Source organism: Osmerus mordax, chromosome 22, assembly GCF_038355195.1.
Source record: "Osmerus mordax isolate fOsmMor3 chromosome 22, fOsmMor3.pri, whole genome shotgun sequence".
In the NCBI taxonomy this organism is placed as follows: Eukaryota; Metazoa; Chordata; class Actinopteri; order Osmeriformes; family Osmeridae; genus Osmerus; species Osmerus mordax.
This window is the reverse complement of record NC_090071.1, coordinates 6,149,213-6,164,086: the sequence shown is the minus strand read 5'-3', so window position 1 is coordinate 6,164,086 and position 14,874 is coordinate 6,149,213. Positions and strand designations below refer to the sequence as shown.

The following is a 14,874-nucleotide window of genomic DNA, read 5'->3' as shown; positions in this document are numbered from 1 at the left end:
TGGTAAAGCTTAGACATAACTTGTCATTTGATATATAGGAACATAATTGCATTACTTTTCCACGGAACTCATTTAAATCAATCAAACTCTAACCAAATGGTTGTAATAATATTATATACATGAGGGTCATTTGGTTTAAATTTGAATTAATGTTAATTCATGGTATTTCCCACATGATACAAATAGTTCATAAAAACAACCCAAAGTCTTCATAGCAATCAAGATTTAGATAAACAACATGAATGACCCTCTTCTACATCATGTCAGAGGCTTCACACAAGGGGAAATCTTTCATGGTTTAAACTACTCACCCATAATGGCCAGGGAAGTGCCCATAACCAGCTGTTTCCTCATGGACTCCAACACCTCCAAACCGCTGCCATCCAGGTTACACTTATTGACTGTGCCGTTGCCTGTGCTGATCCAGTACAGCTTTCCAGATGTGTAGTCTATTGAAAGGCCTAGGACAGAAGCATTGACATTAGACCGCATAAATGGGGAATTATAAATGGATATGTTGTTGTATAGGAAGTTAGCCAATACACAGACATTATTTTCTAATGAATATATGAGGTAGAGACAAAGAAGGACAGGACTCTGACATAATGTGCTGCTGAGAATGGGAAAACAGTATGTCCACACATAAGCAGAATCTCAGACAGCAAAGACCGAACAGGTTTTTTTGCATAGTTTGCTATGGCAACAAATGAGTCTTTGACTTTACCAACTGGTTCTCTCTGGTTTTGGTGAATAATCTTGCTATTGCTTCCATCCATGTTTGCCATGTTTACTGTATTGCCATCTGTCCAATACATTTTCCTAGATAGAAGAAAAACCAATCAACAATGCAAGATAAACAAATGTTATTTCAAATTCCCTAGTCTCCATTACTTGACAGCCTGTTCTTTACAAATGATGAAACTTGAAAGGACTTAAAAACCACAACAACCAGATTTTCTACATCTTACCCTTTAGATGGGTGCAGAACGAGGCACTTTGGTTTATCGATTCCGTGAACAACAGAAGTTCTGAAAGACCCGTCTAGATGAGCCACGTTGATTTGTGTTTCATGATTCTCCGAGCTTATCCAGTACATGTTCCTTGAAAGCCAGTCAACTGCAAGCCCTCTCACGTTCGTAAGACCTTAAACACATACAAAAAATGTGTGTTAGATACATGCAAATAAACAAGTATACAGGGTTTACAGAGGGTACTTATAGTGGTAAACTGTAAACCAAACCACTCTGTACCTCCGGACACAACCGTTTCTAAGGCAGTCCCATTGATAAAAGCTCTTCTGATGGCCTGCGCTTTGACATCGGCCCAGTAGATCCTCTCCTCGGAAGCCGCTGCGTCGTAGTCCACGGCTGTGACCTCATCGATGTCGGGGACAGTCAGGGCCGTGATGATGTTCAGGTAGGGATTACTGGTGTCCACCCCACGGATCTCACTGCGTGTGGCATACAGAAGGAACCTTCTCACTGCTGTTGGAGAAGGAAACAACACAATCCCAACATCAGCATATATATATATATATATATAAAGAGAGAGAGAGATACTTTTAAAAACTTGTGAATAGGAACTTGTCAAAACAGCTACATGGCTCTGATGAGAGAATTGTGTGGTTATCCTTGTGTGGACTCAAATATACTGTTATTGTTGAACTCAAGTTGCACTGAGAGAAGAGAAGAAAGAACAGGGACAGGGTTCTAATCTAGCTTTTTCATAAGGATGGTCAAGGCTTCCTCCATCTCCCAGACAATGTCTTACCTATTTCCTTTCCTATAAGTCTCCTATAAGTGTCAGTTATGCAGTCTACATGCTGTGCATGTTATGCTAACATAATCACTCTGCCCTGAACCTCGAACCCGGACCATTTTTCACTTTTTGTAAGAGTTACAACATAAAAACACTTTGTGGAGAGTGTGTACAGTCTAGAGGCCAAGTTGGGAGTGTGGCGGATTCTGTCGAGGATTGAGTGTACTGTAGACTCACTGAGGCACGTCCTGTTGTCGGCGGAGAGTCGAGTGAGGTGTGGACAGGTGCAGGACGCCGTGTGATTGTAACTGATAAGGCACAGGTGAGAACAGGGTCCTCGACCTTGGTTCCTCTCACAGGGGTTGGGGGCTTCCAGCAAAAGGGAGACAGGTAGAAAGAGGAGGAAGATACAAAGGATGCTGTTTTTAGAATCTGAAGGCATGCACGCACTTGCAAGCACATTAGAACACATGCAAGCATGAGCGCATCAGACACACAAAGGAACATTTGACTGAAATGTGATACTGAACCAATTATTATCATTTCCATTGTTCTGTCATATCATCAACAATCGTCCATGTTTGACAGAAGCTAAATCAAACCATACTGACAGCTGTTGGGTCATGTCTCTTCTGTAAAGACTGAAACAAACAGTCTCCCATGACAAACTGGAGCAGATTTATTCTATGTCAGAGAAATAGGAAAATAGAAACTGAAAAGCGTTTCTGTGAAAGGAAAAATATCACGCAAGAAAGACAAAAGGAGACAAAAGCAAAATATAGCATCCATAACCAGAGACGGCAGGCTCTTCATTCGGTTAAGTACTGTACGGTACAAATCTATAAATGACATCATGTTTACCATGAGGCTGTCTGCTGGGATGGTAGATCAGCAGATCAAAAGGCTGAGCACTGGTCTTCTGCACCACTGTCACATTGGAGCCAGTCCATTTATTAGCCCTGGACAGAGTGTTCGTCCTCCAGTCTGTCCAGAACACACTGCCCCCGTACACGCAGACAGCGAAGGGGTGTGAGAGGTACTCATGGCCCCGGAGAACCACAATGACGTCGGTCCCATCATACAGTGCTGAGTATATAGCGTCGGACCTACTCAGAAGAATACAGGCATTGTTTAATAGACATTACAATCAAGTTGATTGGATAGAAACTCCACATCCCTCCATGTGGAATGTGATCTACTTACCTGGCATCAGTCCAAAGAATCCTCTTTTCCAAGTGGTCCAGGGTGAGGCCATTGGGCCAGGCTCCAGTCTCCATGTCTTTGTAGACTATGTGGCGCCCTTGCCCACTCATTGATGCGGCCTCAATCCTGGGGAAGGTGGCACCCCAGTCTGTCCAGAACATTATTCTAAGCACAAACAAGCTGGTGTAAGCAGTCAATTTTGTTCTTAGTTTTTGGTGCTTTTTTTGGTGAAGTGTTGGGATCACAGTATTTACACAGGTTCAGACTGCATTGTAGAGAACCAACCCATGGTCAGGATCCAGAGCGACGGCTCGAGGATGCTCCATCCCCCCAGCGATCAGCGTGCTGCGGAACTTGCCATTCAGCTTGGCCACCTCTATTTGGTCTAGGTTGCTGTCAATCCAGTATAGGTTCCCTGCTATCCAATCAACCGCAAGACCCTCCGGTGTAGCCAATCCATGTTGAACCACTACCTCTATCCCTGAAACACCTGTGCACCACCCAACCCAAAAAAGGAATACATTATTCACTAAGAAACTAACAAATAATTCCGGCACTTGGACTGAGTGTACAATAAGAATGACCTTGGCTAAAATATTCCGTTATAGAAACCGTTCCAGACGAGCTCAGAGTAGAAGTAACAAATAATTTGGGGCAGCTCCCTGGCTCAATCAACAATCCCCTAAACAGCCTAATCCACCTGTTTGTAATCAACCACAGCATGGATAGTGAACTGTCATTCCTCAGATATTCTCCAGGTACCAGCACCAGATGGGATCTTATTAGAGTGGGGTAATGGAGCTGGTGAGTTTTAAGAGTCTGAAGAGACATGGAGAAACCCCTGATTGCTGATAAGTACCAAAACACTTCAAATTGCCCTGTACATAAAAAAAGACCTTGCAGCTCACATTAAGAGAGTATTTTTATAACGCCTCTGCTACATGTAACTACTGGCACTGCTTTACGTGATACAGATATGCATTTACCTCCGGAGTTGACAAGCTTCCCTCTGTAGATTTTGTCCTCAACCACATCAGTCCAGTAAAGGAGACTCTGGTTGAAGTGAAAGTCTAAGGCAATGGTGTTTCTCAAACCAGGCACTAGGAGACTGTAGTCCCTTCTGTGAAGATCTATGCGCCTGATCTCATGGCGGATAGAGAAGATGATGAAAGCCTCAAAAGAATCTGACAAATCACAGAGAAATTAGTCCAAACATGAAAAACATGATTAGTATTGTTCACACACACACACACACCGTTCCGTCAATTGTCTTTCGCTCATTTGAATGTGATTTTCTTAAAGAAAAATTATTACAAACAGAATTTCATGTTTAAAGCTATCTCCCACTACCCATAAAAAATGCACACATGATTTAAATACATTCGGAACCTTTTAAAACCAGTCCCATTTTTAGAAGAGCACCAGCCACCCCCATGTGCAATTTAGCATTATATCAGCGTTTGCCAACAGGCTACTGCTTTGGGGATAGCTGTTTGGGCATTTCTCCAGAAGAGAGGGTAAAGTCATGTCAGCAATGACAGTTTGAAGTTACCTGTGCTGTGGCAGGTCTCCCTATCCAGACCCAGCCTCCAGCCCTTGTAACAGGAGCACTTGACAGTGGTTTTGTACTGCTCGCACGCTTGACTGCACCTGAGGTGCTGTGAGCAGTAGTCTACCGCCTCACACGTCCTGTTGTCTGGGCTGAGACGGAGCCCCAGGGGACAGGCGCACACCACCCCCTTCCCCGGGGCCACAGCACACTGGTGGCTACAGCCGCCGTTCCTCAGGAGACAGTCTTCTACGAGATGAGAGGAACCGTGGAAAAACACTCAACTTTACTATGCCCTTTGAGAGGTAAGTGAAAAAAAGAATTTGAATGTGTTTTTCCAACTCAAATGCATAGTTAGAGATGAATATCAGATGGGAGAGGATGTGTGGGGGGGGGAATACAAAGGTTGCCCTGCATCATTAAACTGAAATGTATTGAATGAGAAATGTTCTTGTTTATCACTGTCTTCAGTAGGTGAACTATATCAACTATTCTCAAAGCTGGATCCCATACAATTGGTCGGCAATCTCTGCTTGCAAAATCCCCTTGCCGGTTCATGTGCCTACACTGTCTATTCTGAATAGTTTGGAGTTTTTCCAATGAAAAGCTTAGAGCCAGGTCAGCAAGTATTATATCATATTCAGTTTCACAAGTTTGTTATTTTCCCTGCTTTCCCTTAAGATGGGAACAAGAAGATAAACGGTGCCAAAAGCACTGCTGGGGAATAAAATTGCTCAAACTGTCAAACTAAATCTGCTGGTCATTTAGGTGGAGGAAAACCACTCACTCCAAAGATGATAAGGATGGAATCCAAATATTTACCACATGAATGCCCCTCGTCGGAGTGGTCAGCACAGTCTAGTTGGCCATTGCATATGCTCTCGGGCTTCAGGCAGGTGGAGGTATCGTTGGCGCAGGGGTATTTGGGGGGCTTACAGACATAAACTTCACAAGCCTCTTCATCAGACTGGTCCTCACAGTCATAGTCACCATCACATACCCAGTTCTTAATGATGCACTTGCCTTTAGGCGGAAACAATGGAAACGTTTCAATTCATTGTCTTTGTGAGAATGTTCTGCCATGTTTATACCAAAATAAAGAATATAAATTCAAAGGACAGCCATACTCCTAAATGTGACCTTTACACTTTACACATCCAGCATTCGGATTTACTTTGTTCCGTCTGAACTGGCAGAAGCCATGAAGATTCAGAAATCCTCACAGAAGTCACGGTCTGAATTCACACAGAAAGAGTGATGGAAAAAATCATATAATCAAATCTGAAAGGGATGGAAAAAAAAGATAAAATAACTGAAAAACTACATTGATTTGAGCAATAAACCGATAAAATGTAAACAAAGCCACAGTGCATAAAAGTAAAGTGTTTCATGCCCTTTCTTGTGATACGATACGCCTGCCTATAATAACACATACCTATTGGCTTCATGTCATCTTTGTTTTTCTCTATTCACTATAAACACCATCCTCTGGCCTTCAGAGCTGAGAGAGGCATGATTGAGAGCTTAGTATGGTGTTGTGTTGTTATTTATTGTCAGAGGTCTGGTTTTCTCTTCCGATCTGCAGATTGATAATACTTTATAAATCCAGAACACATCTGAACTTAGTCGCTTTTTTAGTGAAGAGACGGATGGAACATTGTCTTCATCACATAATAGATTGGAACTGAGAGGTAAACATGACAAATGAGAGTTCAGGTTTGAGTTAACTATAAGGAGAAGGGATTCAGGCCTCAGGAAATGAGGTAACATTATTAGTGCAGCCAGGCATCAGCCAACCTTAAGGTGATTTTAAGGTTTAGGCCATTAAAAAAAATGAATAATTGAAAACAAACAAGGTTCTGTGTTGTAGGTGCATGCATCTTTCAGTTATCAGTTATAGCTACTGTGCTGGACACAGAGAGTATGGTCTTTTCAATATTTCTCTGTACCCTATAAAAGTACTTTTCTGATGCCAGCGTTTGGTAAATCAAAATGTACAAATCAAATTCCATAACATATCTTGGAACCTGCATTGTATTATTTTCGGTGGGTCGCCCTCACTTTACATGTAATTGCAATGTTAAATGTCATGGTTTTACTGTTGTGGGAAGTAATCAATACTCTTGTGCCTGGTCATAAAATAAAAATAAAATGCATTATTATTATTAAAACCATCCTTATAAAAAATAATACAAACTTTCACATAACTCATTTTTTTAGGTTTAAACGTTGTACCAGCATGAAGACTGAATGATTTACTCTCACCCATGGGATGACCTTAACGTTTGACATTTGAGTAAACCAAAGATTCTCATGTGCGATGTTCCCGAACACAGAAACACATGAATCACCACAAGATAACATCCCAATGCACCCTCATCCTACTCACTCTGAAAACACTCCGGCCTGCTTTGAATTACTAGACATGTGGAACTATTTTAGGAGTCATGTAGGTCAATATACCCCCAAACGTTCCACATTACCATCATAAATACATTGTGTAAAGGGCCATAAAACAATTCTTTATTGAAGGGAGGGCGCTCTGCAACACCTTAATGATTCATATTTACATGAATGCAAAGCTATAGAATTGGACAGTGTTTTGGATGCACACCAACAAAGTGTGCTTTCGCATACACTTGATAAGTCCTAAATCTACATAGTCAAGTTGTCTTTACGGTACACAACTTTCTACAACAACTGGTGTAACTGCAGTCGAACTTACCTGATGTCTTGCACGTAAACTTGGTCTGAGGGTCACATAGTCTGCCGGAGCCTTCGCAGTTTGTCTCGTCACTCCCGTCTTCGCAGTCCTTGTCCCCGTCACACAGCCAGCGATCAGGGAGACATGTCCCGTCCTCACGGCAGTGAAACTCATCCCTGTGACAGTCTTCGGATGATTCTTCTGCTGGAGGGAGACACGGAGGACAAATGGTTAAATGGTAAACAGGGGTAAATAAGGATTGTAGAACACCTTTTTAAGTCATATAAGTATAATGACAGGAAACAACTTCGTAAAACATTACATATTAAAACAGTAAATATTGTCACAAATGATACAAGACACAGACGTTTTCTAATGTAAGACCAGCGTGCTCAGGAATAGGGGGAGTTGTAAGCCCAACTCCGTCCAACTGACTTGTCTCATGACACGTGACATTCTCATCGCTGTGGTCTCCACAGTCATCATCTCCATCGCAGACCCAGTGGGCAGCTATACACTTCCCGCTGGCACACTGGAACTGGGCACTGGAGCATGCATGGGCACAGCCCACCTCGTCACTGACATCCCCACAGTCATCGTCTGTATTAAGGGAAGAGGAGGAGGAGGAGGTTATGAAATACTGAAAAAGACATTGAGTATATTCGTGTCTTGATAGGTGGGTATACTGTGACTTTTAAGGGATCTCCCCCATCTGAACATGCTCATGACTACCCTGATGCATAAATGAGGGATCAAAAGATAAGTCAGATCAAAAACAGCACAGAAGAGTGCGTTCGTGATACTACTCATAAGAGGATGATTTAAAGTACATCGCTCTTTGCAAAAATACATTGTTCACACAATGAATCAGTGGGAAATAACTTTGATTGAACAAGATTTGCTGGTATGTCTGGTAAATTCATTTCCTCTGAAGTGGGTAAACGCCTTATAACTACAACTCTGACTCAGCATCCCTGACATTCAGCCATTGACAAGAAAGTGATGGAAGAACAAAACAGCGACTCCTCAACCTTCGCAAAGTATTGTTGAATAATGACTTACCTGAATCGCAGTGCCACTTCATACTAATGCACCTCCCGCTGGAACAGCTGAATTGAGAGAATGGATCACAAGACGGGAAATCTGAAAATCAATGGAAGCACAAGCAGGAGTCAACAATAGAATGGGAATTCATAAACACCAAACCAAAGACTTCCTTTGATCAACCTAAAATCCAGAGATTTTTTTTAATATATATATTGATGTACTGAACATTTCACAAAGATAACTTTGTCAGCACATCAACAAATATTGTAATTTTTGGGGTTGAGCCTTAACTTCAACTGAAGGTGAACTCAGTGAGTCAGACTGGTCCAGAAGCTTACCACAAGCTGACGTCTCATCTGAGTGGTCCCCACAGTCGTCCTCCCTGTCGCAATGCCATGACTCAGGAATACATCGCCCGTTGGAGCAGGAGAAGTGATGGTCCTGGCACGACTGAGCTGGAACAATAATCCCAAGTCATAATGTACGTCAGAGCAAATTCTAGACACTGTTATATGTAATTACTTCTACATTGAGCCTTATTGAAGGTTTTTAAAACCATACAGTCGAATACCTGAGCAGGTAACGTTAGATTCATCCTCATTACTCCCGCAATCATCCGTTCCATCACAGAGCCATTTCTTAGGGATGCAGCGGTTAGTAAGACACTTGAAGTGATCTGCAGGGCAACTACGGTTATCTGAAGTAAAAAAAAAAATGGTATTAATGAAAAATGACTGTATCTGATAAAGCTTCTGGTATCTCAATGCGGAGCTCGGTGCAGCCGTGTGACATACAGCAGATGTTTGCTTCTTCGTCACTAGCATCTAGGCAGTCGTCTTCATCGTCACACTTCCAAGAAGCCTGGATGCAGCGGTGATTTTTACACTGAAATTCATCACTACCACATGCTTGAAACTCTGAGGCCGTCTGCGCGGCTATACACACACACACACACACACACACACACACAGAAAGACACAGAGAACATTCATTTTTGTTTGTATGCGTAGTCAGTGAGGACATATCAGACATTCAATTGAGGTTGTCTTTGCAATTTTCACTGTCAAATGTCAACTTGTCTTAGAATACTTGACTTACATGAACATGTCCTGTTATTTGTGTCCAAGTGCTGGTTGTCAGCACATGCACAAACTCTGTCACCTGGTATGGCAAGACACAAACTACCACAGCCTCCATTGTTTATCCGGCATGCATTTTCACCTAAAAAGCAAACAGTTCAAATTAATCCATGGTGCTCTAATTTTTCTAGCTTTTATAATCTTTCCACATCTTACTGTAATTCACAAAATATTTGACACACGATTATTTTGGGCTTTTTGTGCTGTGATCTATTTTGACCCTTTTATCAAAAATGGATCCTTACATGTCAACATTGTGATTTTGTCTGGGTTTCTATCAACTATTGTTAACAGGTTGGTGAACAACATTCAATACCTTGAGGAGTGAGACAGGCGAGATTGCTAGCCAAAACAGTTGTACTTGATAGTTGCATTTTGCAGAGGACTTCTAAAATGTGCAATTACATTTTGACTGGAATTTCACAAATAAGAATAGCTTCATTATATATGCTATTAGCTGGCCAGAACACATTTTCTTCTGGGCTCCATTTTGTTCTCAGCTTGGACACTCTTACATAGAGAAAATATCCATGAGTCAAAACATGAGACATAACCGTAGAATATAATGTTGAAAGATTGAAAAATGTTGAAAAACCTAGACCTAAATTACGTTTCTTGTTTTAATGTTTAATGTTTAATGTGTCCTGAAAACTAACCAATTTATTTTGATAGACAGAAATAATTTTAATGGCTCTCCAATTTAGCATGATTTCTACTGCCAATGGATTACAATGGTGATATTGTCTCTTGTGCAGTATCCTGTCATCTGTCTTTTTCCAACATCTTGACAAGAACACAATGTATTAAACAACAAGTCCTAAAGCAATAATGGTTGCATTTACCCTGCTGTTGTTGTGTGTCATAAACACAAAGCCCAAACAGAGGAGGCCTCTCGCTTTTCAATAAAGCAACTTGCTTTGACAGCAAATCCAGCTGGAAAATGGACCCACTCGTGTAATCATTCCAGAATACATGGTTTTGGTGTTGAGAGATTCCAAAGGGATGGCTCAGTTCTTTGCCCTTGTACACCACCTTTTGAGAGAACATTAACAGTGAGGGAGGTTTAAATGGACAGGCATTGTAACTGCAGTTTGTAAGCAAGCAAAAATGGATAGCCATCCATTATAGTCAAGGTTAGAATGCGATGTATTTTACTCTCAGGCCACTGTTTTTGATCTATTTTATGACAGTATGCTCTTGTTCAGTAGAGAACAATCACTATTCCACTTACCATTCTGTGGCTTCCGTTGAGAAAGATTCTCTCAATGTGGTCATAGTAGGCGTCACACCAGAACATGGTGCTGGAGTTGTGGTCCAAGGTGATTCCGTTTGGCCACAGCATGTCTGTGGAGACAAAGACCTGGCGGTGGGTGCCGTCCATCCAGGCTCTCTCTATCTTGCCGACGCTGTCGTTCACCTCATCCTCCTCCCAGTCTGTCCAGTAGATCCAACTGAAACGCAGTGCGGTTGGCGATCCACTTTAAAAACACTCAAAGTACTTTCCGAGACATTTTACATGAGCATTCGATTTGTATTCTGTGATTTCCTTTTCAAACCGATTATAAATATACTTTAACGAAATGGTTAGATTTTCATTTGCGGCATGTCTTTTCTAGATGTTCATCGAGGAAATGTTTTGGTGTACTCACACTTTTCAAGTGCTCTGCTTAGTAGAGACTAACTGTTAAAGTACAGCCCCTGCCGCCTCCCTGAGGACTGACACCTCATTGCACTGGGGCAGAAGGGCTAATCTCAAGTCTTATCATGGGTACATATACCCAGACAGAGGGGGAAACTAAGCAGACATTTGTCACAAACTAAAAACAGGGAAATAGAAAAACACCTTGAGGATAATCCGTGGCAAGCACATCTGACACAAGCGTCACACATTCTCACCTGTGAAGTGGATCTACCACGATGGCTCTGGGGTGAGACAGATCTGCCTCCAGGAGAGTTCTTCTGGTCTGTGCAGCTTTTTCCAGTCTGGCAACACTGACTGTTTTCCTATAGCCGTCATTGGTCCAGAAGATGTTGTTCCCTATCCAATCCACTGAAATTCCTTCTACATTATCCAGGTCTGGGATGTAGTGAAAAGAGAACAGAGAAAGAGAAGATAGTTTTTGGTATCTTCTCTTGATCCTGCCTCATAGTAATCCATCAATGTCTCAAGGTTCCTATTATAATGTAATTTAAACCCCAAAGTGTAGTCCTGTGAGAAATACATCATAAGCACACACGCACACACACACACACACAGAAAACACACACATACATACATATATAGATATATACACAAACACACATACACACATACACACTTGAAAACAACAGCCACGCAATAATGGTGCTTACATAATCACATTTGAGAATTAAAGGTTGACCTAATTCCAGGATACAACTTCAACACATTGCAAATTAAAAAAGAGCAAGTACAGTATACATTACAGCAAAATGGCAAGTGATTAATTGCAGTATAGACTAGTTGTTTTGGTCAAAGAATTTCCTCTCGTTTCCTCAAAACTCTCGAAACTCAGGGCCATTGGTCTGTAACTCAGAAATGTTGGAAAAAACATGAAGATAAACATAATATAACGGACCATCCTTTAGGATCGTCTCTCGACGTGACCCGTCAAGTCTCTGCCGGCCAATCAGGAAGCTGGTGCTGTCTGCAAAGTAAATGTGCCTGGTCTCGGCATGGAAGTCGATGGCCCGTGGGTTCACCAGACCCTCGATTGGTGGCATGGGCTGAACCCTTGACTTATTATTCAGGTCCAGTCCTCGTATGACCCCAGGTCTCCCTTTCCCATAGAAGAGAAACACCTCATTGATGGGCTCTGCAAGGCAAAAACATACAATACTGTAACACATCTGTCAACTTAGTATATTACATTGATACACGTATGATTCACTCATTAGATACTGCATTTGAAAAAGCTAAATGTATCATCATAACTCAAACCATAATTAGTGATGTTGATCAGGGTTTCTGAAATCAATGTGATTAATTATCTGTGTTTTTGTGAGACAAGGCAACAGGGAAAGGAACTGAGGCAGTCTTAAACAGAGATTTAGATGGCTGTTTACAATTCATTACTGACTGGATGAAATGTTGTTTGGATTGACTCGGGTGCTTATTAGAACTGGCAGAGGAATACTCTGAAGACAAACAAATGGATTTGTTTGAGCACATTGATCATGGATCTGTGTGTGTGTACGAGTGTGTGTGTGTCATTTTGTTCAACACCGAAAAAATAAATAAAACAATTGGGAAAAAAACATTGAGATGTGACCTACTAGTTTAAATTACAAATTGCAAGTAAATACTTGATTGAGAGATATTTCATACACATGTCACTATGTAGGGGAGGTGCGATGACATCAACAAGAAAAAACGGAATTCCACCAAAGAACGGGAATCTGTGTTACCCCGTCATTATAAGTGACCATAAGTTGCACTATGCTTACTTTTACAGGATTTGCCATCGCTGGCCAGGACCAAGCCTGTAGGGCAAAGGCATGATCCGGATTTGTACGTTCCGCTGAGCAAGCACATGTGTGAGCAGCCTCCTTTCCTCCCAGACTGATCTGGCTCACACGCATGGCTCCTCACTGCAGACAGACAGAGAGAGAGAGAGAGAGAGAGAGAGAGAGAGAGAGAGAGAGAGAGACAGAGAGAGAGAGAGAGAGAGAGAGAGAGAGAGAGAGAGAGAGAGAGAGAGAGAGAGAGAGAGAGAGAGAGAGAGAAGAAGACAAGGAGACAGAGAGAGATACAGAGAGACATGGAGACAGAGACAGAGACAGAGAGACAAGAAGACAGAGAGAGATACAGAGAGACATGGAGACAGAGACAGAGAGAGAGACAGAGAGACAAGAAGACAGAGAGAGATACAGAGAAAGAGACAGAGACATGGAGACAGAGAGGGAGACTTAGAGAGATCTTTTCAATAAAATCCAAAAGGAAATTAATGGCTAAGAAGTTATCGATTAATCTCACTTGCTATTTATATTGTAGGAGTAATGACAATCTTTAAGTCATAAATAAAAACAATTGTCAGAATAGCGTACTTAAGGTACCGCTGATGCATAACAACACTGTCAGTTGGCAAACTTTTTCGAGCACAACACACTGGCCTGCACACACAAAGGCAGTGACACATGTATTGTTTAAAAAATGAAGTAAAGAGTAGAATAACACATTACACTTTTTACCTGTTGTTTGGATGAGTTTATGATGCACTCGTATTCCTGTTACATTCTCGATGGTTGCAATAGTTTGAAAGTCTGTGAAATTAAACCTGTTTATCTGCAAAATGTCTACTTTGGCTCTGGAGGTCTCTGAGAAGGCTGCAAACAAATAATCTTCAAAGAGTGATAATCCAGTAAGGTAGGACACCTGGGGAAGTGAGAATAAGTGATGAGAAGAGGGAGCTGTCAGACCAAGCAGAGGTGGCATGGCATTCCTTTACAGCAAATTCAATATCATCTCAAATGATTCCAAAGTAAACATATTTGCATGTCCCCTAAATGTAATCCTTACGTGATGCCTTTGAAATGGGAGTATATTATCAGGGAAAAAAAAATAAAGTTTGGCTTACCTCATACACACACTACTGAAACAACATTGACAGTAATTTACGTGTAAAGCTATACTTACAAAGCTCCCCTGTATAACAGTGCGTCTATTTCTCCCATTGTAGTCCACAACTGCAATGTATTCCAGATGGACGTCGGCCCAATAGACCAGTTTCATGACCAGGTCAAGAGTCAGGGCTGTGGGTCGATCCGTCTGGTTTTCCACTATCCTGCTTCTGTTGCTGCCGTCCATGCTACACTGCTCCACCTTAGCTGGGGCCCCAAAGTCTGTGAGGAAAAGTTTCCTGAAAGGCAAGTCGAAACCCTGGGTATAAAACAGTGTGTACAAAATCAAACTATGTTTAAAGGAACTTCAGGAACAAAAATAGTAACGAGAAAAATTCTAAAAGATTTGCCTGCTGTTTGGAACTAACTTATTCACACTCCAGTCAAAGAGAGTACCAGTAACACATAATGTTGCTTCCACTGAACCATTCTTAAAAACTAATTTGAATCGTTAAGTAGAGTTTTGATGACAACAATAAATCGAGACTATCGGCAACCCTCTTCTTGACACATTCATCCAAGTACTGCATCCCAGATACTCATCATGACTGGGCCCCATCTCATATGCACATCACTGAATTCCATTCCCTTCCATTTATTACTTCCATTTCAAAGATCATTTCATTTAATCCAAATTCAGACGTTCTGTATCACTGAGATGATATAATCTATATACCGGTAGTATTTACTTACATAAGGTCTAATTTGTCTCTCAATTTTGTCATATATATTGTGCATCATTGCCATTCAAAATGAGTTGGCAGGAAATTCTGCATCAATAATTCAATCCAATGATACTGACATATTACCTCCTTGCCTTGATGTAGTGAGAGAGG

General features: G+C 41.5%; 1 protein-coding gene across 1 annotated transcript in view; it reads right to left on the bottom strand.

Annotated features, from left to right (window-relative positions):
- The window catches only part of lrp1ba (low density lipoprotein receptor-related protein 1Ba), a 66,972-nt gene that overhangs the window by 40,862 nt on the left and 11,236 nt on the right, over window positions 1–14,874 (bottom strand). The window contains 25 exon segments of the mRNA XM_067260974.1: window positions 312–461; window positions 725–819; window positions 969–1,143; window positions 1,251–1,484; window positions 1,996–2,127; window positions 2,620–2,864; window positions 2,962–3,126; window positions 3,247–3,451; window positions 3,948–4,145; window positions 4,514–4,759; window positions 5,333–5,533; window positions 7,236–7,412; window positions 7,650–7,814; window positions 8,277–8,357; window positions 8,600–8,716; window positions 8,833–8,958; window positions 9,056–9,196; window positions 9,360–9,482; window positions 10,243–10,432; window positions 10,632–10,851; window positions 11,297–11,477; window positions 11,998–12,234; window positions 12,866–13,009; window positions 13,610–13,793; window positions 14,055–14,277. Of these exon segments, the coding sequence (XP_067117075.1) occupies window positions 312–461; window positions 725–819; window positions 969–1,143; window positions 1,251–1,484; window positions 1,996–2,127; window positions 2,620–2,864; window positions 2,962–3,126; window positions 3,247–3,451; window positions 3,948–4,145; window positions 4,514–4,759; window positions 5,333–5,533; window positions 7,236–7,412; window positions 7,650–7,814; window positions 8,277–8,357; window positions 8,600–8,716; window positions 8,833–8,958; window positions 9,056–9,196; window positions 9,360–9,482; window positions 10,243–10,432; window positions 10,632–10,851; window positions 11,297–11,477; window positions 11,998–12,234; window positions 12,866–13,009; window positions 13,610–13,793; window positions 14,055–14,277 (4,355 nt within the window).